We start from the raw sequence: 27714 nt of genomic DNA on the forward strand, positions 1-27714 counted from the left end.
TAAAATGGATTTTCAGAAGAGTCAATTTACTTACCAGCCACAGAGTTACTGCGGCCAAACTGCAGGTCTATGTTGTTACATGTGGAATTATTATTTACTAAGTCCTTTATGGGCTTTTATAATAAACATTGCTGGTGGTACTGTTTCTTAGGCATGTAGATATAATTGATGTGAAGATGTACGACTTTAAAAAGTCTGCGCTGACATACAAAGTAAACTATTGCTTAAAATTACCAATATATTTTCATGTACTCATCTAATAAAGTCTTATTTATAGAATTAATTACTGAGAAGAAAATCTGTGAGACATTGTTTTTCAGCCATCTTAAAATTAGTGCATCAAATAAACACTTTCATACTTAAACACTTTCAAACTGCTGTTTCTAACTAATATGCTCTTAGAGCATGGACTAACAAATATAGATGAATTAGAATAAAGGAGGGAAAAGAAATATTCTAGATCAGTGATTCACAGTGAAGAGCATTGAAAGCAGGTTATTAATTGGTGGGACAGGGGTTGTGTCAAGGAGGGTATCCATCAGAATGAGAAAGTTAGTAAGGAAAGGGTGTACTCTATGTAGTCAAAGCAAGGTTGTGAGCCACTACTTTGTGGAGACTCTAAAAACAAGCTTTCATTCTCTGATGATACAAAGCAGTGTACACAATTTTTTTTGTGACAAATATCCCTTCTCCCCATCTCAGTTATTTTTTTTTAAGTATCAAAAGACACATTGAAAATAATTTTTGTGTTTTATGCTAATGAAATTTTAAAAGATTAAAATTTTACTATTGTGTTTAATTATTTTGGAATAGAATTCCAAAATAGAATTCCAAAATAAAAAAATCTGACAAAGAGAATATAATACTGATCACAGAGTTGAGTTTTTTGAGTTTTAGCAAAACATTTTCTAAAGAAGTCATATTTGTATATTTAATTCAAACTGTGTTTTTACATGCAGTTTTTCTAAATATTCAGTAAATACATGAAGGAGACAGAAACAAAACAAAACCAAACCCCTACATCAAATACAACCAAAAAGGAAAACCATAAGCTCATATATATAACATAAACATGTAAAATAGGAACTTTCTCTACATATGCACAATTACTTTAAAATACAGAAATAAAATCCAGTAACTAAATAGGATACAAAAATGTTGGTAAACTTAAGGCAACATACCTTTCTTTTCCTAGTTCAGGGTCTTTTTCAGTTTGCACCTGTAATGTAATCAACATCTTATTAGAGGCTGTTCTACTGGATTTAAAATATTTAACCCATCAACACAATGCTTTTAGTTAAAATCTAAGCAAAAAAAAAAAAAAGAACACACCTTAAAAATCTGGAAGAACAGCTAGTTTTCAGTATTCACACAGCTATCAGGTTATAAGTTTTTTTTCTCATTAAAGTCCCCTAAATTAGGTTATACAGAGTAACTGACATACAGCAATTAATGACAAAAATAAGTTTTCTTAATGTTGATATAAATGAGAAATTCTTTTAACTTTAAAAGCCTGGAAATACCATCCTTTTGCTTAGAATAAAAGCAATAAACTTGAAATATCAACATCTTCCTTGTGGAATTTAAAAAAAGACTTCTATTTATAAGGGAGACCAGCTGACTTTATTAAAAAGCTTCCTATTCAGAACACCTAAAACTGCTGGACAAAATTTAACAATAATCCTTTTAAATATTTATCTGAGCCCCCAAGAAAGCAATGTTCTGGGGCCCAAAAATGAAGTTAGACTTAAAAGTCAGTGCCTGTGTACCACGCACTATCCTAGGCACTTGGAACACAGCAGCAAACAAAATGGCAAAAATATCTGCCCTTTGGAGCTTATACATAAAATAAGAGGCCTTTTCTGTGAATCATGTGTTCTCTGGGTTAAAATTGTCTTTCTAGAAAAATTCTGTCAGACTAAAAATCAAGAATAGTACTTTAAGAAATTGAATAATATGCCTAGAGAGGATTCCTGGTATAGGTGTTGAAGTCTTTACTGGCGAATCTGGTGGGAAGTCTAGTGTACATCCTAAGGAGTCAAAATTAAAGATGATAGTTGATAAGCCCCATTCACAGTGTTTACATGCAGTTTTCCCATTCAGAAAATAAGCCTGTTAGAGAAGAAAATCCTGTACGATAGCAGGGGAAATCTGTATCAGAAACCTACATTAGCCAACTTGCTCTTTATTCATAAATGAATAAAAGAAAAATGCATAAGAATGAACTAGATAAGCATACAAAACTGACTGAAGGAAGATTTCAGACAACCAAAGAGCTTTTGAAAAACCTCTAAACATCCTCAGAAAAATTCAATAGAATACAGCATCTACAAAGTCAGTATAGTGTTAATTCCAGAAAAATAGAAAATTAAAAACTGAAGCAAAGAAATAATAATAAAAGAAAAACTTTCCTCAGGTGAAGGAACACACTAATCTTTAGATTTTAGAGAAATCACTGAGTACTCACTCTAAGCAGAATGCAAAAAATGAGTCCCAAAACAAGATAAAGCCTTGCTCACTGGACTAGCCATACTGACCCTCCTTCGAAATTCTTGAATCACCAAGTATGTCCCTAAAGTCTTTACCCTTGCTAATCTGTCAAAAACCTCATTTTGATAGAATTCTCAGAGCTTACTCTCTCTTAACTTCCTTCAGGTCTCTCAAATAACTCTTCTGCAGAGGGGCTATCACTCTAAGTTTACACATCGCCCCCAGCTATCACTCTCTCCTTATCTTTTGTTAAAAATAAGATACAAGGTCTTGCTATGTTGTCCAGGCTGGAGGGCAGTGGCTATTCATAGATGCAATCCCACTACTGATCAGCTTGAGAGTTCTGACCTGCTGTTTCCAGTCTGGGCTGGTTCACCCCTCCTTAGACAACCTGGTGGTCCTCTGCTCCTAGGAGGTCACCATATTGATGCCAAACTTAGTGTGGACACCAGATCGGCATAGCACACCAGTCAGCCTCCCAAGCAGCTGGGACTACAAGTGTACCTGGCTCTATCTTTTAATCTTAAAAGTTTTTAAAGAAACAAAACAGGTACGATTAGAATGATCCGTCTAGTTAAAAATAAAGGTTGCTAAAAACAATCAAAAGAAAAATCATCTGAGCACAGAATTCTCCACCTAGACAAAGTACCAACGAAGTACATAAGAACAAAATAAAGTCAATTTGAAATATGCACGGATTCAGAAAATGTACTGTCCACACATACTTTCTCAGGTAAAAAAATTATTTGAGGACATACTCAAGCAAACAGAAAAGCAATCCAAGAAATGGGAGACACAGAATCCAAGAAACAGTAGAAGTAACTCAAAAAAATCAATGAAAAGAAAACAAAGGTTATTGTAATTGGTCTCCAAAGCAAATGGACATAAATTTACAAGGAGTCAGAAGAATAGCTCTAAGAAGATAGTAGATTCTATTCAACAGTAACTATGTTACATATATGATCTGAGTAATACAAAAAAGACCATCTTTTTTCCCCTCCCTTTCAACACCAACAAAATACAAACCCTAAACTGTATGAGAAAGCCATAATCCAACCAACCAACCAACCAACCAACCAACAAACATGTAGTACAATTTTAAGAAATGACTGGGATATAAGAACCTAACTATTTTTTCTTTTTCTTTTTTGAGGCAGAGTCTCACTCTGGTAGCCCGGGCTAGAGTGCCGTGGCATCAGCCCAACTCATAGCAAGCTCAAACTCCTGGGCTCAAGTGATCCTCCTGCCTCAACCTCCTGAGTAGCTGGGAATATAGGGGAGTAGCTGGGAATACAGGTGCTCACCACCATGCCCAGCTAATTTTTTTTTGTTTCTGTTTTTAGTTGCCTGGCTAATTTTTTCTATTTTTTGTAGAGGAGTCTTTTGTAGAGACTCCTGATCTCAAGCAATCCTCCCGCCTTAACCTCCTAGAGTGCTAGGATTGCAGGCAGGAGCCACTGCGCCCAGCCTAAGAAACTAACTTTTGAATGTGTAAGTTATGGACACATATTACATATTTATGTGTAGACCCAATCTCATTACTACTTAATTTTTCAGTTAAGTATTTTCATAATCAAGATATCAAAGATGCAGATACTAGTTTTCAGTATTTAGAAGTACTACATGCTTCATATGTAGACTAAATATAGATACAGAAATAAAGGTTATACTATACCAGGAAGTAATGTTTCAGGTAACTAAAATGGGGGATGTTAGGAGGATAATCTAGAGTTGATAATGAACTCATTTTAAACAGCAGCAAAATAGACACTTAAAACAAAAATGGAGTACAGCTACTTCTTTTTCAATAAACCAAACGTGCTCTCCAACTTAATAAGCTAAAAGAATAAGGCTCTGTTTAGGGCTTGGAAAATAAAGTATCAATTCAGACAGACGTTTTATAAATTTTCACTTGTTTAATTTTCTTTAAGAATTTTGGACTGTATTTCTGGAAGAATTTCTATACAGTGTTTACTGTAATTCTGAGTTGAACACAACTAAGTAATAACTTGAAAAATATCAATGATAAATTTTTAAAAATGCAATGTTCTGTTGAGAAAAAGCCAAAAACTTTAAACAATTTCCCTAAGATTATCAAGTAAAATAAGCCACTCAAATTTGTGCTTAGATAAGTACCTATCATAGTACATTTACTTATAGGTACCCTATTTAATTCAGATTTAGATCATACAATTTTCTTTTTTCTTCAGCTAGTGCAAGATTTTTGGCAATCTAACAAAAAACATACAGACACCAAATATAAGGCCCTATCATTTCCCTCCTACTACTGGCATACAATGAAACTAATGGAAAGAGAAACTATTTGAGTCTGAATTTAATTCTTTCACAGGTGGACTATTCATAGCTTTCCTGTATGTATTACTGTGAAAGCCAAGAACCTACAAAATCTTACTTCTTACAAAGAACAGAGTTTATAAGAAATATAATTTAAGCAAATAAAAGAATAAACAAATTTCTTTCTATCAAGAGAAAGCCAAAATGGCTTCAAAGTAGCCTCTGCAATTATGTTACACATATGGAGTCACTATACACATGTCAATAAGTATCAGAGTGCATATGTTTCATTTTTCAAAATTACCTCAATTTATTTTCATTTAGACAAGTTTATATTGCTCCAGAAACCATGAATACTGGAACAGTAATTGCACAACAAACTTTAAAAAGAAAGAATACCTAAACACAGAACCAGTCTGACTACTGCCTGAGAATAATTATTGAAATTATCTGAAGAGTACATCTTCTGAGCTTTGGGAGAATGACCTTTATGTTACCTTCATTTCCTAAAAGCAAAAAAACTGACACACAAAAAAATCTTACCTTTGAAGAGTCTATCTTTGGAGATAGCATGCAGGTCAATACATGTTCACCTATGTTCTGCGGATTTTGTTTCAGAAAGCTATACATTGACTGAGCAGATTCAGGACTATCTAACTGAAGAATCGCCTTTGAAGAAGATAAAAAATTATAAGTGGTTCTTGAAAAAATTAAAAGTAGAATTACCATATAATCCAGCAATTCCACATTTCAATATATGCCCAAAGGGACCGAAAGCAGAGACTCGAACATGTATTTGTACACCCTTATTCATAGGACCATTATTTACAATAGCCAAACAGTGGAAGCAACCCAAAAGTCCCTCAACAGGTAAGTGGATACACAAAATGTGGTGTATGCATACAATACTGTATTATTCAGCCTTAAAAAGAAAATTCTGACACATGCTACAACATGGATAAACCTAGAAGACATTATGCTAAGTGAAGTAAGCCAGTCATGAAAAGGCAAATACAATTCCCTGTATATAGGTACCTAGATAGTAGCTGAATTCATAAAAATAGAAGAATGGTGGTTGACAAGTGCTGTGACGGGGGAAGGGGAAATAGGGAGTTATTGTTAATGGATAGGAAATTTCAGTTGAGAAGAAAAAAGTTCTGGAAATGGATGGTGGTGATGGTTGCACAATCCCAATGTGTTTAATGCCACTGAACTGACACTTAAACATGGCTAAAATGGTAAGTTTATGTTTATAAATAATAAAATGTGTATATTTCACCACAATAAAATTTTTTTTTAATTTTTAAAAAGTTTCAATATACTTTTCTTTTAGGCTTCAGATATGCAATTACAAAAGTAAGGTTAATCCTTATTTCTAAGTAAACATGAGAAAACAATCCTCAGATGTGGCAAAGGCAAGGCAAAATTGTAGAGGATGGTAGGTATTTGTTAAAATAGAGGATTAAAGATATTTACAGCAAAGGTTTAAAATTCCTATATGCCATCTGTGCCCCATCTTCCATATGTCACACTATTTCTAAAATACCAAACATGCTCTACTTATCAGTTAGAAATATATCAAAGAAATTAATACGTACTTGTTGGTCAATTACGTACTTTTTATAAAGTCAATATTGTCAACTTTGATAGGAAATCCCAACTTTCTAGGCAATATACAGCTTACCAAAATCTAATTTTAATGAACATATAGCTCAATTACATATTAAATACAGAAGGCATACTACATGCAAATAGATGAACAATTTTTGGTTCCTTTAAGGAAAGAAGTGAAATTATCAAAGTACAGAATGATTATCTATATGCTTTTTTCTATATAAATAAACAGACCTAACTCTATGTGTTTTATGGCTGGAAGGGACTTAAAGAAATACCTGGTTACACCCTCACCCTTTTCATTTCACAAGTAAGTGTAAACCAAGTTAGCCAAGGTCACAAAGGTAATTAAGGCTGGAGCCAAATGAAATCAGGTCTAAAAGTCCCAGTAAGATAATATTCTTTGCACTATATTACCTTTCTCTGTTGCGTAAATTTTATTTCTCCTAAAAACTAGTTGTTCTGAAGACAGAGGGAGATAATCTCTTCTTTCCTGTCACAGTCCAAGTGAAAATATTCTGGTCTATCACAATTCTGCTAAGTGGCTAAATAATGTTTGTAGGTGCTTCAGTTCAGAGCTGAATTAAGAGTTGCAGACCATAAGCATATAGGGTTCAATTATATATTCTCTATAGAACAAACAGCTAAATTAGAAGGAAACGTGTTACCTTGTTTTTATTATTCATGAATACATGGTGATCCACTTTTCCAAACTGAAGTCCAACACAAAGTACACACTGAAGTCCATCTTCAGGTAAATTATCAAGATGTACAAACCGATTGTAAATTTTATCTGTATTTGCCTGTAGTTTTTTTAAGAGACGACATGGGGGGGAGGGGGGGAAAAAACCCACAACTGAAGCATCAAACTGTAAAGAACAGATTAACAGTAATTTAATATTACAAAGACCAGATAATGTCCTCTCCCCGAGAGTAAGAAAATGGGTGAAGATGATGAGATCTTAATTTTAGATATGAGTAATCAGTAAAATGATATACTAAAATGAAAGGTATAATATTTCTACTATCAACATGTTTACCCAAAACATCCTCAGACAGAGCATTGATCTATAGGGCCACTTAATATGCACCCCAATGTCTGGAAAAATTTTTCACACCAGGGACTACCATATCTTTTATTTATTATTTTTACCAAGAAGACCAATCTGACATCTCCACCCACCTCACTACCTTAACATTAGTACTAAGGTTTTCTTTAATTACTAAAAGGTAAGCAAATAAAACAATCACTGTTTCTATCAATTAAATAAGCATGCAAAAAGCATTTAAATGCAAAACTCACCTCTGGGTCATTTTCTTTAATCAAGGTTGTAAATACAGCTTCCTAAAAAGCCAAAATAGGTAAAAGTATAAGCTCTTTCTCATTCATATACTTAGCATAACCTCTATGAATATGCATTACACAGTATTTCATAAAATGAGGAGAAAGCAAAAATTCTGTTCCTTCAAAAAATCTTTCCCCTCTTCCTAAACAAGTTATGGATGCCCCACCCTGCTCATACAACTTAATTCTTCCTATTCTCTTAAGAACATTAAAGACTAACAAGGTAGTGCCATTTAGGGAAGACACTCAAATTCACATATTATAAAAAATTTAAACAGGAAAAGAATTCAAATTATAAAAGAAAAATTAACTAAGCAAAGTAGGGGATGAGGAAGAATAGAGATGCAGGCAAGTAACAAACAGCACAGTGTGTAAGTACACAGTGATTTGGTGCTGTTGAATTATAAAGAAGCCAAGAGTGCCATGAAACAAGAATGTCAAAGCTGGAAGAAGATAACTAATGGAAGGATTTGTGTGCAGGAAACAAACTTGGACTTTATTTGATAGAACTATGGTTCCTAAACTTTTTTTTTTCTTCGACACTACTGACATGTATAAAACCATGTCACCAGCTATATCAGATTCGAGTGATTCTCAGTGAAAGGCTTTGTCAAATTACATGCATTTCTATCTTCCTCTAGAGATCCTAATATCTCTCCCTCATGCCTCTTAGTCATTGGTAGTAAACATTTATAGGCCAAAGACACTGAATGGTTTTTATTATCAGATAAAGTTGAATTTAAATAAATTTGCATTTAATGTCAGTTTCATGGATTTGTGTAGAAAGGACTTGGAGGAGTCAAAACTGAAAGTAGGTGGTACAAAGAACTACTTTGATGCTCTAGTAAGAGTCTCTAAGAGATAAAAGCAATGGTGGATGAGATAAGAAAGAAGTAACAAGTTCCACAAAGTTAACATAGACAAAGACCTAGTGAGGAACCAAATGGGAGAAATGAGAAAAAATTAAAGATAATCCAGTTTGGATGACAGATAATGGCAGTGAGACAAGAACAGAGACGAGAAGCCTACTTTCGGACAGTATTCAATCTTTCTTTCATCCCAACACACAAGAGGAAAAGGATTCCCTCACTATGAATTCTCCAACATGGGATGGGCGATTGTTGGAGGAACAAAAAAAAACTTTCTCAGTGTCTGACAGAAAAATGTGACCCAAAGAAGAAAACTAGAAAACATAACAGACTACAACAAATCTGATAAAAAATTAAATAAGATGTAGTAAAAATTGTGGTAAGTCTATGATTTACCTCATCTTTTATATTCACGTTTTCAGGAGCCATACTTATGGAGAGTTCATTTCCATCCATCAATACTGGGAAGCAGGTATAAAAGTTTATCATAGAATCTGCAGATTTTCTATTTATTTCTATATATGCCTTTTAAAATAGAAATTATAAGAATGAAAAAGATAAATCTTAAATTATTTTTTCTTGAAAAGAGACTTACAACTATAGTAAACTACTTCAGTCAAATAAATTGAACAAATTTAATATTTTTAAGATAAAAAAATGTAGTCCTCAGAAAGGTAAGGCCCACAGACTAAGAATAGTACAACTATAAGCAAGAAACAATGAATAATTGAACTTATAAGGGAATACCAAAGACAGAAACGGGACATTCTAGAAACTGACACTAAATTTCATCTTATTCACCACCCTATCCTTAGTACCTAGCACACAGTGGACATCATATTTCTAATGAATTTTTTTGAGGCAGGGTCTCACCCAGGCTAGAGTACAGTGGTACCATCACAGTTCACTGCTACCTCAAACACCTGAGCTCAAGAGATCCTCCTTCCTTGGCCTCCCAAGTAGGTAGAACTACAGGCATATGCCACCACACCCAACTAATTGTTTAATGTTTTGTAGAAATGGGGTCTCCCTATACTGTACAGGCTGGTCTCCGACTGCCGGCCATAAGTGATCTTCCCCTTGGCCTCCTGAAGTGCTAGGATTATAGGTGTGAGCCACCATGCCTGGCCTCTAATGCATACTAATTAATGGATATTTCTTGAGTAAATAAATTTAATGATTGATAAAATATGAGAAATATGAACTGAATAAATGGTAATGATTGTCAAGTTATTTTTCATTTTACTATTTTCATAGGTATAAAATTATAGCCCCGTATATTTTGGTTTTAATTTTCATGCCTGGGTAAGTAAAGAGGTTAAACTTTCTGCCATATATTTGATAACTAATGAGGTAGAAACCAATGTTTGTTTATAGTTGTAAGTCTACTTTTAAATGAATTATCTCTATGTTGTTTGTCAATTTATTGAAATTTTAATACATTGTAGTATAATGTAGATGTGAATCCTATTTCCCATTTTACACAAATATTCTTTAATTTCCATTTTGCTGCATGTCAATTTTATCTTCACAAATGTTTATTTATATAATGGAATCTGACATTTTCCCATATAATATCTAGAAAAGTATTAAATCTCTAAATATTTAATAATTCTTCTCTAATCAACACTGGGCAGACAATAATCTAGGTTTTTTGAGTCTAAACTTGATATTGTATTAATTTGAACTGTTTCTAAATATCCCAAATTTCCCCTATTTCAATGTATTGTCACATAAAATAACTCTCATATTTCTTTTTATTCTTGTCTTTAAACATTACCAATGATCTACTTTTAAAAATATAGCTTTATTGAAATATCACTGTGATATCATGTCACATCATATCATGTTTAAAAGTATACAATGCAATGGCTTTTAGTATATTTACAGAGCTGTGCAACCATTCAAACAATCTACTTTCAACATGTCAAACTACACATAACTCACTTGTACTCACTCTCCTCTGTTTTCTCAAGTACACTGGCTCCGATTACCAAACATATCCTACTCTACTCGCAAAGATCTCTAGTGATGGCCAACTCCTTTCTATAATAAGAACATTACTCCCACCATTCTTATGGTGTCATTTCCATTATTTAAACTCTTTCCTGAAATCTTATCTCCTATAAGATACCTTCCACAAGTTGCTTATTACTAACAATAAATTTTAATTTGTTGTTTTAAACTTACAAAATACATATTTATCACATAGAAAACTTAGAACATACAGATAAACCTAGATTGTTCTAAGTATTGATGACATCATCATTACTCTGAAAATGGTTACTTCCCATTTGAGTATCACTGGTAAAGAGCAGAAAGAGTAAGAAATACTAGCAAAAGAGTGATCTATGAAATCTTAAGTCATGCAAAAAGCTCTTTATTAAATACACTAAAGATGTAAAACATTTTCTTTTTTTTTTTTTTTTTTGAGACAGAGTCTTCCTCTGTCACCCAGGCTACAGTGCAGTGGTGTCATCAAAGCTCACTGCAACCTCAAACTCCTGAGCTCAAGTGATTCTCCTGCCTCAGCCTCCTGAGTAGCTGAGACTATAGGCATCCCCCACCATGCCTGGCTGATTTTTAAATTTTTTGTAGAGATGGAGTCTCACTATGTTGCCCAGGCTGTTCTTGAACTCCTGGCCTGAAGTGATCTGTGATTCTCCGGCATTGGCCACCCAAAGTGCTGGGATTACAGGCTTGAGCCACTGCACCCAGCCAACATTTTCTATTAAACTAAAATTTTGAGTAAAACTTTTGACACATTAGTAAGACATCCCTCCCCATCATTAAAACTATGCCTGATTTGAATACTAAAGGATATCTGTTTTATATTTTAAAAATCCCTTAGCTTAAAACAGTTTAATTACTTTGAGATGCTGCTTTTAAACCTTTTATTTCTAGTTTTGTGAATTTAATATTTTTCAAGTTGTGCTTGCAGAAAATATAAACAGCTATTATCAACTCTTACCTTTTTATGAGATGATAAAATCAAAATATCTTTTAAAGCACCAAATGGCTTTGCTAAATTATAAACTTCTTCTATAGAATATCCTTTATTAGGCAAATTAGAAATAAGTACCACGCACATTTCCTCTGTTTCCTTCAAAACAAATTTAAAAAACTGACATTAAAATTTCTTTAACTGCTTTTGTATTTACTTAAGTTTATACTGCACATCATATGTTATGTTAATACTTAAATTGCATTTAATACTAAGGAAAGTCTGACACTGATAAACTACGAGGTTGGTCTGAACCTCAAATTAAAAATGAAACCAAAAAAAGTTCGCAAATCTATACTTGTAAAGTGCACAGAATAATTGCATTTGTACCATCTATCATCTAGTCCAGGTCTATTGGTCTTTTTATCACCCATTTTTTTGTTTGTTTGTTTGAGACAGGATCTTGCTCTGTCACCCAGGCTAGAAGTGCAGTGGCATCATTATAGCTCACAGCAACCTCAAACTCCTGGGCTGGAACAATCCTCCTGCCTCAGCCTCCCTTGTACCTGGGATTACAGGTGTACTACAACCACGCACAACTAAATTTTCTACTTTTTGTAGAGATGACGTCTCACCCTTGCTCAGGCTGTTCTCAAACTCCTAGTCTCAAGCTATCCTCCTGCCTCAGCCTCCCAAAGTGCTATGATTACAGGCATGAGCAACCACGCCCTACCTCACCCCATTGTTCTGAAACACAGGTTCACTTGTCTCTGACTATGACTCCTTGCTTTCATGTTCTGTTGTCATTTCTGTGTCTTGGGATGCTAACATCCCTAAGTTCCAAATCAGAGTATATCCTTTTATCTTCCTAGATAATCACTTTTAGGCAATATAAAAAGTTCCTAAAGGATCCTTAGCCCACGACCCCATCCCCAATACCAGTAAGTGCTTTGTTTTCTGGCCTCCCTTCTCTCAGATCTATTTTATTCTTCAAAATGACTCTCTCATCAAATGCCTGTTTTTCCTTTTGTGTATGCTGAAGAAATTCCTAAAGATGTGGTATAGCAAACTTAGCAATTTTTGACTTTTGTACAAGAAAAATAAAGTAGAAAGTTATAATTTTCATAAACTAGTTGAGAGTGATTTAAACTAGCACGTCAAATATGTTCATAAACGGTTCCTTCTAAAGTGCTTTATGTGAATCTAATATACTCAATTGGTGCTTTAAAATACTCTTCCTAAAAGACATATTACTTAGTAACTATTTGAAGAATGGATCTACTAAACAGAAATAAACTTATGCTTAGCACCTAAATGAGCCCAAAATCTAAACCAGTAAAATCTAAATTAAGGAGGTTTTAATATATTCAAGTAACAGATATAAGCGTAAGACAACAGTATATTAAGTGAACTTTATGTCCTTTAAATAAAATGGCAAACTCTACTCGCTACTCCAAAAATGCAAAGAACAACCGGTATTCTAAATTTTAACATATCTCCCACTTGCCTCCCAGGGGAAAAAAAAGATATCAAAAAATTCTATTGGTTCTAATTTGACAAACTGTTGTCTACCTAAAACCCCTAACATGATGTTCTCAGTGAAAAGTAATCTTCAAAAACACGTAAGTTTATTGATAATCTGTTCCTAAATTATTGTGGACATACTCTGTAACTCAAGGTTTTCAACTGAAATCATGTTTAAAAAGTCACAAATGACTGGGATTTTTCACCATGCCAAATACTATAAATTTTGTATCAGGGTTTATTTAAAAAAACAAAAAAACAGAAAAAACAAAACTTTTGACAAAATTTCTTAAGCTTTAAAGAAATAAAACATAAAAACCGACCTTGCTTACTGGTTCATTTTCTGTAGCCTCCAAAGCAGCTTCTTAATACAAAATAAAATAAAATCATGCATATATTTTATTCATCAATATCCCACTTTATTCCACAATAGATTAAACAGTAGCTACATGAAAATGTATACAACTGACAAGACACTAGAGAATTAGCAGGAAATGGCTATGAAAGTGATATTGACCTTTAAATAATACATGTAGTTTTATTCTTTCTGAGAGCAAAATTTTAGAATAATTAAGAGACAGGGTGAAGATATGAATAATATTCTTAATTTCACTCAGGTATGACACTGGTATTGAAATAAATATATATGTGTGTGTGAGAGGTGCAAAATTAAGTACCTCTTTTCCTGAAATTTTAATTTTCCTTCTACCTTAAACATGAAAGAACAATATAAAATTTCTATTGACCTACCTGAAATAGTTTCTTTTGCACAGTTTTCAGCTTTGACTTCCATACTGGTCTTTATTTCAGACTCTTCTGCATGAAATAGTCTGTTTTAATAGTCTAATAAAACACTACTATAATTAAACTAATAAATCTAAACAGGAACTTAAGCTAGTTTATTTTTGTCATTTCAAGTCTCCTTAGCCTGACTTAAGTCAAATCTCACACAAATTTCTCTTTGAGAAGCAAAACACAGTAATCCTACTCTGAGGATTTTTAAGCAAAATTTCAAAATATACCTTTAATGTACACCAAGAGGATCTAAAGAAAATAAAGCACTGAATGACAGCATTTCAAGCTTACCTGGTACAGTCACAGGTTTACTGAAGTCTTTGTTTTTGACATTCCCAGTCTTTTTAGCTTCTAGAGACTTCTTTCCAACAGATTTTACTTTTAAAAGTAGAATGGAACCATTATTCTAAGGGTCTGTTCAATCATTTAACATGTTTCATATTAATATATTAGTAAATTAGTTTGACTTTATTATAAGAGCAATTATTTTCCATAAATTCATTTTTCTATTTATTTTTAATATCTGTTTACCAATGAGATTAAAAGCAAATTTAAGCTGAGATACAATTTTCTGGTGTTGGCCTTAATTGAGCCACAAGTTTAACACTCATGTGGCAGAAGCACATGATAACACAAAATAATCATATTTTGTAATTTCTGCAAAGGTTTTTTAAAATGAGTCTATCAGAAAAGATAATACTAAAAAGATCATGCTAACTTTAACACGCTACATTTATTCCAAATACTGTTCCATTTCTTTATGAAGAAAATGCATTCTCCTAACATGGAAAGAAGTAACCTTTTAAAAAGTAACAAACACCAGAGGAACTGTACAAGCTGGGGGAGGTAACAAAGTGATAGCTCTAAAAAAAAGAGGGGGAAACAAAGAATGAACCATGCATAGGGGAGAAATGACAAGAGTAGCCTATGATTATAAAGCTGTCAAATGTATAGTTAAATAGCTGTATATTTATATTATATGGCTGTGATTATATATGTGCACAAAAATGTATCTGCAATGATATAGTACCAACAAATAAAATTCTTATATGGATCAGGTTTTAAATATCAAAGAAGCATCTACTAAATCCTTCAAGATGTTATTAGATGCTAAAAATTATGAATTGCTTTTGATGCTATATTTATTATATTCTTTAAGGCAGAATTAAGAATAAACTTAGAATCTCTCCACCCCAATAGTCTTACCTGTTTTGATTGAAGCTTTATTACCTTTAGCAGCTACAGTTACCACAGATTTTACAGAACTCACTGACTTCCCTAGATAAGAAAAGCTGCAGTCAAAACTGGTTTATTTAACTAGTACCAACAATCCTTACAAAACCTCACAGAAAGAATATAAGAACAACAGACTATACTTTACTCAAAATATAAATTGCTATCATCTTTGGGGGAACAGGCCATTTTCTAAACCTAGCAATGATGGTTAATTTCTTTAGAAAGAAAAATATCACTGAAATAATTCACCTTCCTGTTGGGGGGTACAGACCAAAAATCCCTAATCCAAAAATCTGAAATTCAAAATGCTCCAAAATCTGAAACTTTTTAAGCCCCTACATGATGCCACAAATGGAAAATTCCACACGTAAGTATTTAACATAAACTTTGTTTCATGCACAAAATCATTTAAAATATCATATAAAATTACCTTCAGGCTACGATGTATAAGGTGTATATGAAAAATAAATGAATTTCATGTTTATAGTTCAAGCATCTCATTATGTATATGCAAATATTCCAAAATCTGAAAAAATGTGAAATCCAAAACACTTCTGGTCCCAAGCATTTTGAATAAGGAATATTCAACCTATACTTAAAATAGCATTCAGGCAAGTTAAATAAAAATCTGGGCCGGGCGCGGTGGCTCACGCCTGTAATCCTAGCACTCTGGGAGGCCGAGGCGGGTGGATCGCTCAAGGTCAGGAGTTCGAGACCAGCCTGAGCGAGACCCCGTCTCTACTAAAAAAATAGAAAGACATTATATGGACAACTAAAAATCTATATAAAAAAAAATTAGCCGGGCATAGTGGCGCATGCCTGTAGTCCCAGCTACTTGGGAGGCTGAGGCAGTAGGATCGCTTAAGCCGAGGAGTCTGAGGTTGCTGTGAGCTAAGCTGACGCCACGGCACTCACTCTAGCCTGGGCAACAAAGTGAGACTCTGTCTCAACAACAAAAAAAAAAAAAAAAAAAAAAAAAATCTGGATGTGCAGATCAAATAGAAATAAAACTACTTCCAAGGACATAAAAACAATCCCATGCTATAAACAGTTCCAAAAGCAGTTAATTTAAACCTAGAGGCTCCCAACCCATGCTTCCTTGGCTCCCCATTGCCTGAAAAGCATTCAAGAACACCTATATCATGGTCAGGTCACATGAAGATTGCTTTGATCTGTTCCTAATCACACAGGACTATTTTAAATTGCACTGACCATTCTTTGTACCCACACATTTATTAGTATCACTTTATTTTTCCAAGATGATGCTATTTATAAAGATTATGATCAAAAAAGTGTTGCAGAAAAGATTACCAGAAGAGTCAAAACTCTTTCCATTCAGATAGTAACAGGAGATTTAGCTCTGAAAATTAGGATTTACAACAACTAAGGCGAAAGACCTAAGTTGAATTCCAAGTTAAATCAAAAAGCCTGGGGGTATTAACTGATTTCCGTGCACATTTCCCCATATGCAGAAAAGGGTGGTGACTGCCACAACCTAACAGGAACCTTCTGAGAATATAATTATACTTTGGAAATTAAATAATACCAAAAAACCCCCCAAAATCCCAAGGATCACTGAAAAAAACCAACCAAAAGAGTTTACAAAATTCACCCTTCATATTCAAGATAGACCACAATCTTTGTTTAAAAAGAGCAATACCAATCCCCACAGCTTGTCACCAAACTAGTCAATTCTCAGCCATTCATGAGTTTTGCCACACTGCAGTAAACCTGAGCTTCATGAGCCCTTAAGGTATTTCTTTCAGAATCCCTAAGTTATTATCACAAGTCAATTCACTTTACTACTTCTATCTGGGTATATAAGAACTTAATAACCACCATTAATTTCCAACAATAAAGGTGTGGCTAACAGCTTTAGTATGCAGTTCACCAAATTTCCTCTGACTCCTACACTATGCTACTATCAAAGTAGTATCAAAATGTTTGCTAAAGAAATGTAGCCTCAAAACAAGTTTTCTAGCCACCCATGACCCTCTCAGACAACTGACAACGTCTATGAAACTACATATGAAAATTCTGTATCTGCCACTAACGATGGTATTTGCCAGTTCAAGGGCTGCTTCCTTTCCTTTTTAACATTATAGGGAAGACAATTTAAAAGATTCATCCCTATCCACTTAAAGAGATGACTCTGAATTAACTAGCATTTAGCAAAAATGGTAGGAAAAGTAGAAAGGAGGACTATGTCAGGGGAAAGTGAAAGAAATTAACAATTACTTAAAAACCCACTGGAGTCCACAACAACTGCTATGGGAACATGTCTGTTATCTGGACTATTATGTACAAGAAAGAAAACAGAGAGGAGACCTCAATAAAAGAGGGAAATATCTTTGATACTGATTGTGAGAAATACTTTCTCGAGTTAAATTATCTTATTTCGATAATTACTGTAAGATCATAAGCTACTAAATCTCATTTCTCAAAACTGCTAGATGACTATTAACCTCAAAAATTAGTATATATTCAATACAGACTATGTCACACGAAATCCAAGACTACTGCTATACACTTCTTAAATAATTTAAACTTAACTAATATGTTTAAAATCCTAATCAAAACCATACCTGCAGATTTGTTTACTTTGGCTGCAGATGTCTTGGCTTGTCCAGTTTTGGCTAAAAGAACAAGAAAAATATTTCAATACTACGTTATAAATAATAATGCTTAGATTTACTTAAGATCGAACCTGGCAATAATTTTCAAAGAACCCTGCAAGAAACATCCCTATAGTCATCTTTGTATGTCCACGGAATTATTACTGGGGCAAACAAATTCTTAGACATGAACTTGAGGTGTCTAAAGGCACATAGATTTAAATTTTAACAATTAACATTAAATTGTCCTACAGAAAGAATGTACCAGTCGATTTCCCTATGAATAGTACATGACAGTGGGACTTCCCCATTTCCACATAAGCCTAGTTAAAAGCCTAACTTGGTAAGAGAAATTATCAATGTGAGATGGAAACTGATATGATCACATTTTTGTTTCTTTAATTTTAAGTAAAGCTGTATCAATCTTCATATGTTTAAAGGTAATCTCGGCCGGGTGTGGTGGCTCACGCCTGTAATCCTAGCACTCTGGGAGGCCGAGGCGGCTGGATCGCTCAAGGTCAGGAGTTTGAGACCAGCCTGAGCAAGAGTGAGACCCTGTCTCTACTAAAAAAACAGAAAGAAATTATCTGGCCAACTAAAATATATATATATAAAAAATAAATTAGCCGGGCATGGTGGCGCATGCTTGTAGTCCCAGCTACTCGGGAAGCTGAGGCAGTAGGATCGCTTGAGCCCAGGAGTTTGAGGTTGCTGTGAGCTAGGCTGACGCCACGGGACTCACTCTAGCCCGGGCAACAAAGCGAGACTCTGTCTCAAAATAAATAAATAAATAAATAAATAAAGGTAATCTCTATTTCTCTGTAATCTTCCTATTTATATACTATTTTCCAGTTTATCTTTTGGGTTGCTGAGGCTTTTGTTATTTATTAGAGCTCTTTATATATTAAGAAAATTAGTCTATATCACATAGGTTAACAATTTTTTAAAAAGTTATGTGAAATACTTATATTAAAATTTTTTTATGCAGTCAGATTTCTTCCTGATGGGGAAGAACTTCTCACCACACAATTGAAAAAAAAAATTCTCTATATTTTAAAAATACTATTACCATCTTATGTATCACATTAAATCGTTGGTCCAACTACAATTTATTTTTATATAAGTGCTTTGCTTTTATCAAAAGTGAAAAGGTGGTTTGTTGATTTAATCAATAATTGATCTTTTCCCCACTAATGTGAAATGCTACTGACATTCATACTACTGATGATACATGCATTACATACATACTACTGATGTTCCATATGCTTTAGGCAATAGCTCTGAACCCTCTTCTGCCCTGCTGACCTTTTGTCTATTTATATAACTAGATGAAACTATTCTAAATCTTTTAACTTTGTAATATACTTTAATATCTGTTAGGGGTAGTCTGTTCTAATTATTCTTCCTTTGAAGAATTTTTAAACTACGTAAGCTGATTCTAAGTTTATATATTAAAAATTAACATAGAAGAATAGATACGACAAAGACAGGAAGAAAAGCATGACATGAGAAGAGGAACAGACTTTTAGGGAAACTATTAAGGGAGGATAAAAGAATAGCCATCAAAGGAGATTAGGAACAAGTTTTCATTCTGAGAGAGGTAGCATAGTATAGGCAAAAAGCTTTGGAATCATACAGTTTTGAGTTTGAATTCTAACTCTCCCATATGACCTTGAGTAAATCATTTAATCTCATAACTCAAGGCAGACCCTCAAATGTTAGGTTTTTTCCCCCTTGTTTTCTCTATTCTGTTACAGATTATGTTAGTAACAAGTCATTATTACCTTATTTTACAAAATAAATTGTAACCCTAAATCAAAGTAATCCTTAATCACTTTTACCCTGGTTCTACTTTTTCTTTTTGCCATAACACTTCTCGCTTTCTAAAAAACTATTATTTAATGTTTACTTTATTATGCAACGTTTATTTGTCACATCAAGTTAAAATGTAAGCTACCTGGAAACAGGGATGCCTATTTGGTTCACTGACAAATCCTAAGCCTCTACAAAGTGCCTCCTATCATGGACACATAGTAGGCAATCTAAATTTTTTTTTTTCCCCCTGAGATAGGGTCTCGCTCTGTTGTCTGGGCTAGAGTGCAATGGCATAATCATAGCTCACTGCAACCTCAAAGTCCTGGGCTTAAGCAATACTCCCACCTCAGCCTTCCAAAGTGCTAAGATACAGGCGTGAGCCACCTTGCCTGGCCTTCTAAATTATTTTTATTTTTTTTAATTAGTAATGGATAAGAGCTCTAAAGTTTCCCTTTATAATCAAATTATGCTTTTACTTCCTCCCTGTACTTCCTCATCCTTTTTCATTTGTGCTTATAATCAAAATTATCTTTAAAACTGTCCTTTATCACTCTTCAATCTGACATAGCTGATATCAAAAGGATACTGTGCACCCTCATCTGATACTTTCTCAGTCATAATTATAGGTTCCTTTCTTTCTACATTTATATTGGAAGGGAGGAAGTATTTTGCTTAAAGTACTTTCCCTATACTCATTACTTTTACTCTGTTAAAACTATTTCTAAAATTTAGAACTTAAAAAATTTCCCAAGCATCCTCAGTTTCAATGCCATATGATTGGCTGACTAAAGAATACCTTCAATAGATATTCTTTGATGGTCAAAATTTGGCAATGTTAAAATCTAAGGTAATGGTTTTTCCCAAATTCAAAAGAAACACTGTGTCTATATTTTTCAGTTATACTCAATACTATTGCCACACTTCTAGTAAAATCCATCCAGCCTGAAAACCTTTGAAATTAAAGATTTTTTTAATCTTTTCCACTAAAATATCCCATATAATAAAATTCAAATTTTACCTTTCCACACCATTTTAAATAACCTTTTCACATTAGGTCCCAATTATTCCAAAGCCAATCCCAACTGTGTTTTCTCAATAGAATTTTGAATCTCTTCAATTTATTCAATCTATATGAGAATTCTAAACAACTAGTGAGTGGTTCCTTATTCTCTACAGCAATTTCCCAGAGTTTGTACCAATTATTACTAGGTCTTATACAGAAAAAAATGGAATGTACTTTAGCCAAGCTTAGGAAACAGTGGATTAAACAAAGCTAACTAGGTTTCTTTCCTACAGGGTTGCAAAAAATGAATGTGTTTTGTGGATTAATTTTTTAAAAGAAAACAATAAAGCTATCCCAAACTTTATCTGACCCAAAACATCTTTCAGGAATTAGTCTTTCATACAACATATTTTGGAAAATGCTATTAATGGGGTCAAGTTCAAAAACTTCCCAGCATGGCCCTTCAATGCCTTGTACAGAGTGATTCTCCAATTTTGTTACCTTTGCTATGTCATCTCCCCACATGAAGTAATATTCTGCCCCATTCTCTACATATTATCTGTTCACATACATCATCTAATTTAAACTCTTAGTCAAAATGTACTGCCTTCTGGAAGCCAACCATAGTATCTCCACTAACTTTCAATACTTCTGTACTCTATCCAACTAAATATTATGTGTAAATGAGATATTCTACAAAATTCAATTTTAACCTGACAGAATTTAGTACCTAAACTCTTACCCTGTTCTAAATAAAAATCCAAAACATATTATATACCTGTTTCCCCAAAACAGAACATACAAAACACAATTTAAATTTTGAATATACTTTATGTCTGCTTTATTTTAGCTTTTTTTGTCTTATCCTTCACTATCAAGTGATTTATTCTTCCTAGTCTCATGAATGTATGTTTTTTTGTTTGTTTGTTTGTTTTCAGACAGAGTCTTGCTCTGTTGCCTGGGCTAGAGTGCCGTGCGTGGAGTCAGCCTAGCTCACAGCAACCTCAAACTCCTGACCTGGAGCAATCCTCCTGCCTCGGCCTCCCAGAATGCTAGGATTACAGGCATGAGCCACCACGCCTGGCCATGAATGTATGTTTTGACAGTAACTCCTTAGCTCCAACTTTCTAGTCCTCTGGACTGAGGGAAAAAAGATAACCTGGTTTATTAAAATTGTATGTAAAATTCATTTAACTAAATTTATAATAAAGACAGACCTGAAGTGTTTTCCTGAGTATAAAGAATTGACTTTTAGGCCGGGCGTGGTGGCTCACACCTGTAATCCTAGCACTCTGGGAGGCCGAGGCGGGTGGATTGCTGGAGGTCAGGAGTTCGAGACCAGCCTGAGCAAGAGCGAGACCCCGTCTCTACTAAAAATAGAAAGAAATTATATGGACAACTAAAAATATATATAGAAAAAATGAGCCGGGCATGGTGGCACATGCCTGTAGTCCCAGCTACTTGGGAGGCTGAGGCAGAAGGATTGCTTGAGCCCAGGAGTTTGAGGTTGCTGTGAGCTAGGCTGACGCCATGGCACTCACTCTAGCCCGGGCAACAGAGCAAGACTCTGTCTCAAAAAAAAAAAAAAAAAAAAAAAAAAAAAGAATTGACTTTTAGCACGTAAGTGTGATAACATCTACTTCTGGTTAATCACTTTTGCTTAATTTTTGCCTCTCAGCTAACTTTCAGAATCAAAGGGGACCAGTTAAGCAATCTTAATATACTTTTCTTTATGTTTTGTCTTGTGGGTAATATTGGGAGGGGATGGAGGGAGATTTTGCAAAACTAACCTAAACATGTAAAAAACAGCTATTAACTGTGGAACTATGATAGGCATTTTATGTACATTATCTCAGTCATTATATTTATTCCAGAAGAGATTCCATAATTACACAGTGCTAAATATTAACCACCTGCTTAATACAGGGGCCAATTAAAGAATGCAATTTGGGTCCCTTCCATTAAAACACAGGAAGTGGTGTCTTCCTAGCATTACCTTACAAGAAGTTTCTAGTAAACTGACAAGATAGATTCATTTGGAGTATTAAAAGTGACAACTTACCAGCAGGAGTTGAACTAACAGTTTCAACAGCTTTTGAAGCATCTGCATCTTTTCTATTTAAAAGACCAAAAAATTTAGCAGCAACTTAGAAATTCTAAGTTCTATAAAATTCTAAAAATACAATGTTTAAATCTAAAGAAGTTTAAAATAATTCAACTGGAATGATGTACCATTTAAATTGTAATTATGGTGATAAAGTATATTAAAAATGTAGTTTTAAAAATTAAAATTTCTTAATTCATATGCATATTCATTTTCATATATGAAATAATAAAATCACTTACTTTAAAGCAGACACAGATACTTTCTTTGAATCTGAAGTCTTTTTCTTCACCTCTTTGTTCTATGAAGGAAAAATATTTTGAATAAAAAAGAATTTAGTTTTCTCCCAATTGTAAAAAGCAATTTAGAAAATACAGAAAAGCGTAAGAACCCAATAACAAAAAAACATCTAAAATCTTCCTACCCTTAAGTATAAATGCTTATTACCCTTTTCTATTTATATAGATAGAAAAAAGACATTTTCTTCAATTGTGATCATACAACAGCATAATTTTACATAACATCTCTTACCACTCATCTACATTTTCTTATCATTAACAACTGCAGTCCCCCTTTATTCATGGGGAATACATTACAAGACCCCCAGTGGATGCCTAAAAGCATGGATAGTACTGAACACTATGTATGCTATGGTTTTTCCTATACATGCCTATCTGTTTTATTTGTAGGTTAGGCACAATTCAGAGATCAACAACAATAACTAAGAAGAGAACAATTATAACAGTATACTGTAATAAAAGTTATCTAAATGTGGTCCCTCTCAAAGTGTCTTCTTGTATCTTATTATATAGATCTTAGCAACCTCAGCATAGAATTTTTTTCTTTCCTTACGAAGTTGAGAACTTTCACCTTTTTACTCAAAGGAAGCACTTTATGGCTTTTCTTTGGCATATCTAAGTTGCCAGCTTCACTACACTTGCAATTTAGGGCCATGGAGACAGTGGATCAGTGAACAGAGATGGCTAATAAGTGACTAATGGGTGAGTAGTATATAAAGGGTGGATACACTACACAAAGGGAAAAGTCATGTCCTGGGTAAGATGGAGCCTGACAGTGTGAGATTTCACCATGTTCCTCAGAACATTACACAATTTAAAACTTATGGATTGTTTATTTCTGGAATTTTCCATTTAATACTTTTGAACCACTGTTGACTGTGAGTAACTGAAACCATGGAAAATGAAACCTCAGATAAGAGGTTACTACATCTTTCAAAAACATTATTTCTTACAGCACTGTGACATTTCAGATGCTTAGCTGCTATCACTCTGGTCCAAAAAATCTATCATCATCTTTTGCTTTGATTACTACAACAGCCTGATAATGATCTCTCTGCTTCTGTCCTTGACTTATAACCCACCCACACTCTACTCACAACTTAAAGCCAGATTAAACTTGCCATTTCTGGACTCAAAACCTTTCATCAGATTGAAAGAAAAAGCCAGTACTTACAATGGCCTTTAGAGTTCCACCTACCCTCCAACCCCAAACCACCACATACCTCTTCCTATACTCCTCCACACTAACCCCAAGCATCCTTTGTACTCCTCAAAGAAACTACACAGGTGTGGATCTCAAAGAAACTACACAGGTATCAGATTTCAAAGTCTTCTGCAGTTGCTGTTCCTTCTGTCTGGAATGCTATCACCCCAGAACATGGCTTGCTCACTCACCTTCTTCAGCTATTTGTTCAAATATCACTCTTTCAATGAGAACTTCCCCAACTACCTTATTGAAAGTTGCACAGCTCCTTGTTCCTCAGAAGAGCACTTCTGTTCTCCTTGCTAATAATTTTCACCACAGCACTTGTTACCAATGGACTTATTGTGTATATATTTTAATTTCTTTGGTGCCTTTCTCACGGAGTTAAAACTCCATGAAACCAGGAACTTTGTTTTATTCAATACTCTTATCTCCACTCCCTAAAATCATGCCTGGCAATTAGTGAACAATTCAGTAAATAGTTGTTAAACTGATTTGAATTTCATCATAATTTTCCTCAGGTACTTTAAAATTTTCTGTTCCCTTTGGGCATTCTTGCCATTGCCTTTTGTACTATATGGGATTTTATGCCAAACGCCTCCCATACGTCAATGATTTGGAGGAAATCTGTCCTCCTATTTTCATTCTACTAATGATTACCTTCAATTTTAAAAGAAATTTGAGGGCCGGGCGCAATGGTTCACGCCTGTAATCCTAGCATTCTGGGAGGCCAAGGCGCGTGGATCGTTTGAGTTCAGGAGTTCGAGACCAGCCTCAACAAGAACAAGACCCTGTCTCGACCAAAAACAGAAAGAAATTAGCCAGGCAACTAAAAATAGAAAAAATTAGCCAGGCATGGTGGTGGGCGCCTGTAGTCCCAGCTACACGGGAGGCTGAGGCAGGAGGATCACTTGAGCCCACAAGTTTGAGGTTGCTGTGAGCTGGGCTCACACCACGGCACTCTAGCCCGGGCAACAGAGCGAGACTCTGTCTCAAAAAAAAAAAAAAGAAAAAGAAAAGAAATTTGAAACTACTGATTTCCTGTGTCTAAGTTAAAAGATTTAGCACGTAAGCCTTGACTACATTCCAATATTTGATAATATATTTTTGACCAAATTATCTTTTCTGTAATTTTAAGTGACATTTTAAAAAATGCATTTTTATAAAAATGATTATTTATATTTTACTCTATATTTAAATGGTTTCACTACTCATTACCAACATTTTATATCATAACTTTTCCATTTCTTAAGTTCTTCATTTTATATTAATGTTTTGGAAAAGTTCCGTGAAATATTCTCTGGGCCCATGCATGTCTGCGAACGCTGTCCTAACACACACATTAGGATTCTACTTGAAAGAGATATACTGAATTACTGTGAGTCACAATTTTTTTCTCAGGCACCCCTGAGAATGTGTTGCTCTGCTAGCTAAGGCTAGACTTTCTTTTTATAGTTGCACAGTTTCTGCCTGGATCACTCAACTATAGGTTGTCCCTCCATAACAATGAAATTTAAAATCTTCACCAATATTGAAGTGATGTCCTTTTTCTGGAATTCCAGTTATGTACAGATTGGGTCTCCTAGCTGTATCTATCATGCCTTTCCTCTTTCATCATGTTTGGCTCCTTAACTTTCACTAATAGATTGTAAGATAGACTATAAGCTCCAGAAAGGGTAGAACCACATCTGTCTTGCTCACCACTGCATCTGCTGCAGATACTGCAATGCCTGACACAACAGATGTGTAACAGATGCTTAACTATTAGGAAATAGTTTTAGAATTAAAATGAAATTAAACTCTCATCTGAATTGCAACTTTTCGGTTCTATCTCCTGTTAATTCATTAGATTTTCTATAATGCTCAAATGTTCACTGCTTCCCAGCACTTTTTTTCAATTTTTCATTTCCTTGTAATCTTCTTGGCTCTTAGTTGACTGCTTACTCTAGTTTTAGATATAATTAATTCCACGAATCTTGCTGAAAACAATGAATTGAAATTTTAAGTCTTGCTATTTTGCAGAGTTGAGCTACAGCAGTATTTCACAGCTGCAAGGGTTTTGTTTATTGAATATTCTGATCATACTTTGTTCCAGATCAAGGTCTCCTGCCACTTTTAAAGATAAATTTTTGAGTATAGGCATGTGGCTATTTTTATGGAAAAAGAATGTTTACTTTCATCAGATTATTGGTAGTAGTGGGGGAGGGAGTAGCTCAGAGAGTTAAGAATCACTGCTAAGGATTGAGGTGTAAGCTGGCTTATTATTAAAGACAAGGTGACTGAGTTTCTGTCAGAGATGTGCAAACCCATACTAACATAGGGACATAGGAAAATTTTACCTTTTCTGTAATAATTATTTATTGATTCCAAGAAGCAGCTAAATGGAGAGAATGTTATATGAATCACAGCCAGAGTTAGAGGCAGTCCTAACATGAAACAAGTATGGGCAGGTTAAGTTTTTCCTTGGTTTTCCATGCCAAAAATCAAGATCTGAACCAAGAAAGCTACTGTACAACTCTTTCCCCTAGTTTGGCTTCCAGTCCATTTTTGGCTTACTCTGGCAGGAAAACTTGATATGTTTCCACTTACTGTGGTAACAGGACAAAAAGATTGTCCACATACTTCCAACGTGAAGAAGGCACAACCTGAGTTCTGGTGGGGGGTCCCCTCCACTCAATCCCTAGGCATGCTGCTCTATCACAACAGAGGCGTCATAAGTTAGCCTTTTAAGCCTCCTTCATTTCACCATCATCCAAACCATATTTAGTTGAAGAATATCAATCTTTTTAACAGGTAGATGAGGCATGTTTCCAGCTTCTAGTGCTGATACTTTCCCCTATTCATTACTATGACAATCATGATAGTAAATATAGTTGGGCTCTTGGATTTATGTTGGTACCTTACCAACTTCATCAAAAAGTTGTCCAAGACAATTATTTCAATCTCTTTGAAACACTCTAACTCCTTAAATGTATCCTTAATCATGTTCCCAAATTAAATGTATCCTTAACTATGTTCCCAAATTAAACTATTTAGAATTAAAGAAAACTGGCCTTCTCCCCAGTTCTCCGAATTTAATAAGCTAGGTCTTGCTGCACAGTTACTGGTATAAAGCCATTATTCCTTTCTATTCTCAAGGTTACTAATCTACCCCAAACCATTACCATTAACACAACAGGATGGCAGGAATGACTAGATGAGACTTCTACCCGGATTTCAGTGCTCTTGTGCTTTTCCACTTTAAACAATCTGCTCGACTTTCTTTGCCTCCAGAATTATTTGCCTAATTAATTCTCCAGACCACTACCAGATGAATCTTTCTAATGCATTCATTTCATTATGTCATGCCCCTGTCCAAATACCTTGAGTAACATTTACCTCTCTATGGGATAAAGTTTATTTTATTTTATTTTTTAAGAGAGAGACTCACTCTGTTGCCTGGGCTATAGTGCCGTGGCGTCAGCCTAGCTCACAGCAACCTCAAACTTCTGGGCTCAAGCAATCCTTCTGCCTCAGCCTCCCGAGTAGCTGGTACTACAGGCATGTACCACCATGCCCGGCT

General features: G+C 34.4%; 1 protein-coding gene across 6 annotated transcripts in view; it reads right to left on the minus strand.

The window, feature by feature from the left end:
• Nucleotides 1-27714, minus strand: part of ZNF638 (zinc finger protein 638) — a 79138-nt gene that overhangs the window by 14743 nt on the left and 36681 nt on the right. For 4 of the 6 annotated variants that reach the window (XM_069495146.1, XM_069495148.1, XM_069495149.1 and 1 more), the window contains 13 exons: nt 22892-22950; nt 22608-22660; nt 17698-17748; nt 15083-15154; nt 14168-14254; nt 13832-13897; nt 13405-13445; nt 11585-11716; nt 9010-9138; nt 7703-7744; nt 7068-7202; nt 5329-5454; nt 1182-1219 (listed from right to left, as the gene is read on the minus strand). In XM_069495146.1, the coding sequence (XP_069351247.1) occupies nt 1182-1219; nt 5329-5454; nt 7068-7202; nt 7703-7744; nt 9010-9138; nt 11585-11716; nt 13405-13445; nt 13832-13897; nt 14168-14254; nt 15083-15154; nt 17698-17748; nt 22608-22660; nt 22892-22950 (1031 nt within the window). The remainder of the gene's footprint in view (nt 1-1181; nt 1220-5328; nt 5455-7067; nt 7203-7702; nt 7745-9009; nt 9139-11584; nt 11717-13404; nt 13446-13831; nt 13898-14167; nt 14255-15082; nt 15155-17697; nt 17749-22607; nt 22661-22891; nt 22951-27714) is intronic. The other 2 variants (XM_069495143.1, XM_069495144.1) reach the window with 2 other exon arrangements.

The sequence above is a fragment of the Eulemur rufifrons genome, chromosome 19 (assembly GCF_041146395.1).
Source record: "Eulemur rufifrons isolate Redbay chromosome 19, OSU_ERuf_1, whole genome shotgun sequence".
NCBI classification, from domain to species: domain Eukaryota; kingdom Metazoa; phylum Chordata; class Mammalia; order Primates; family Lemuridae; genus Eulemur; species Eulemur rufifrons.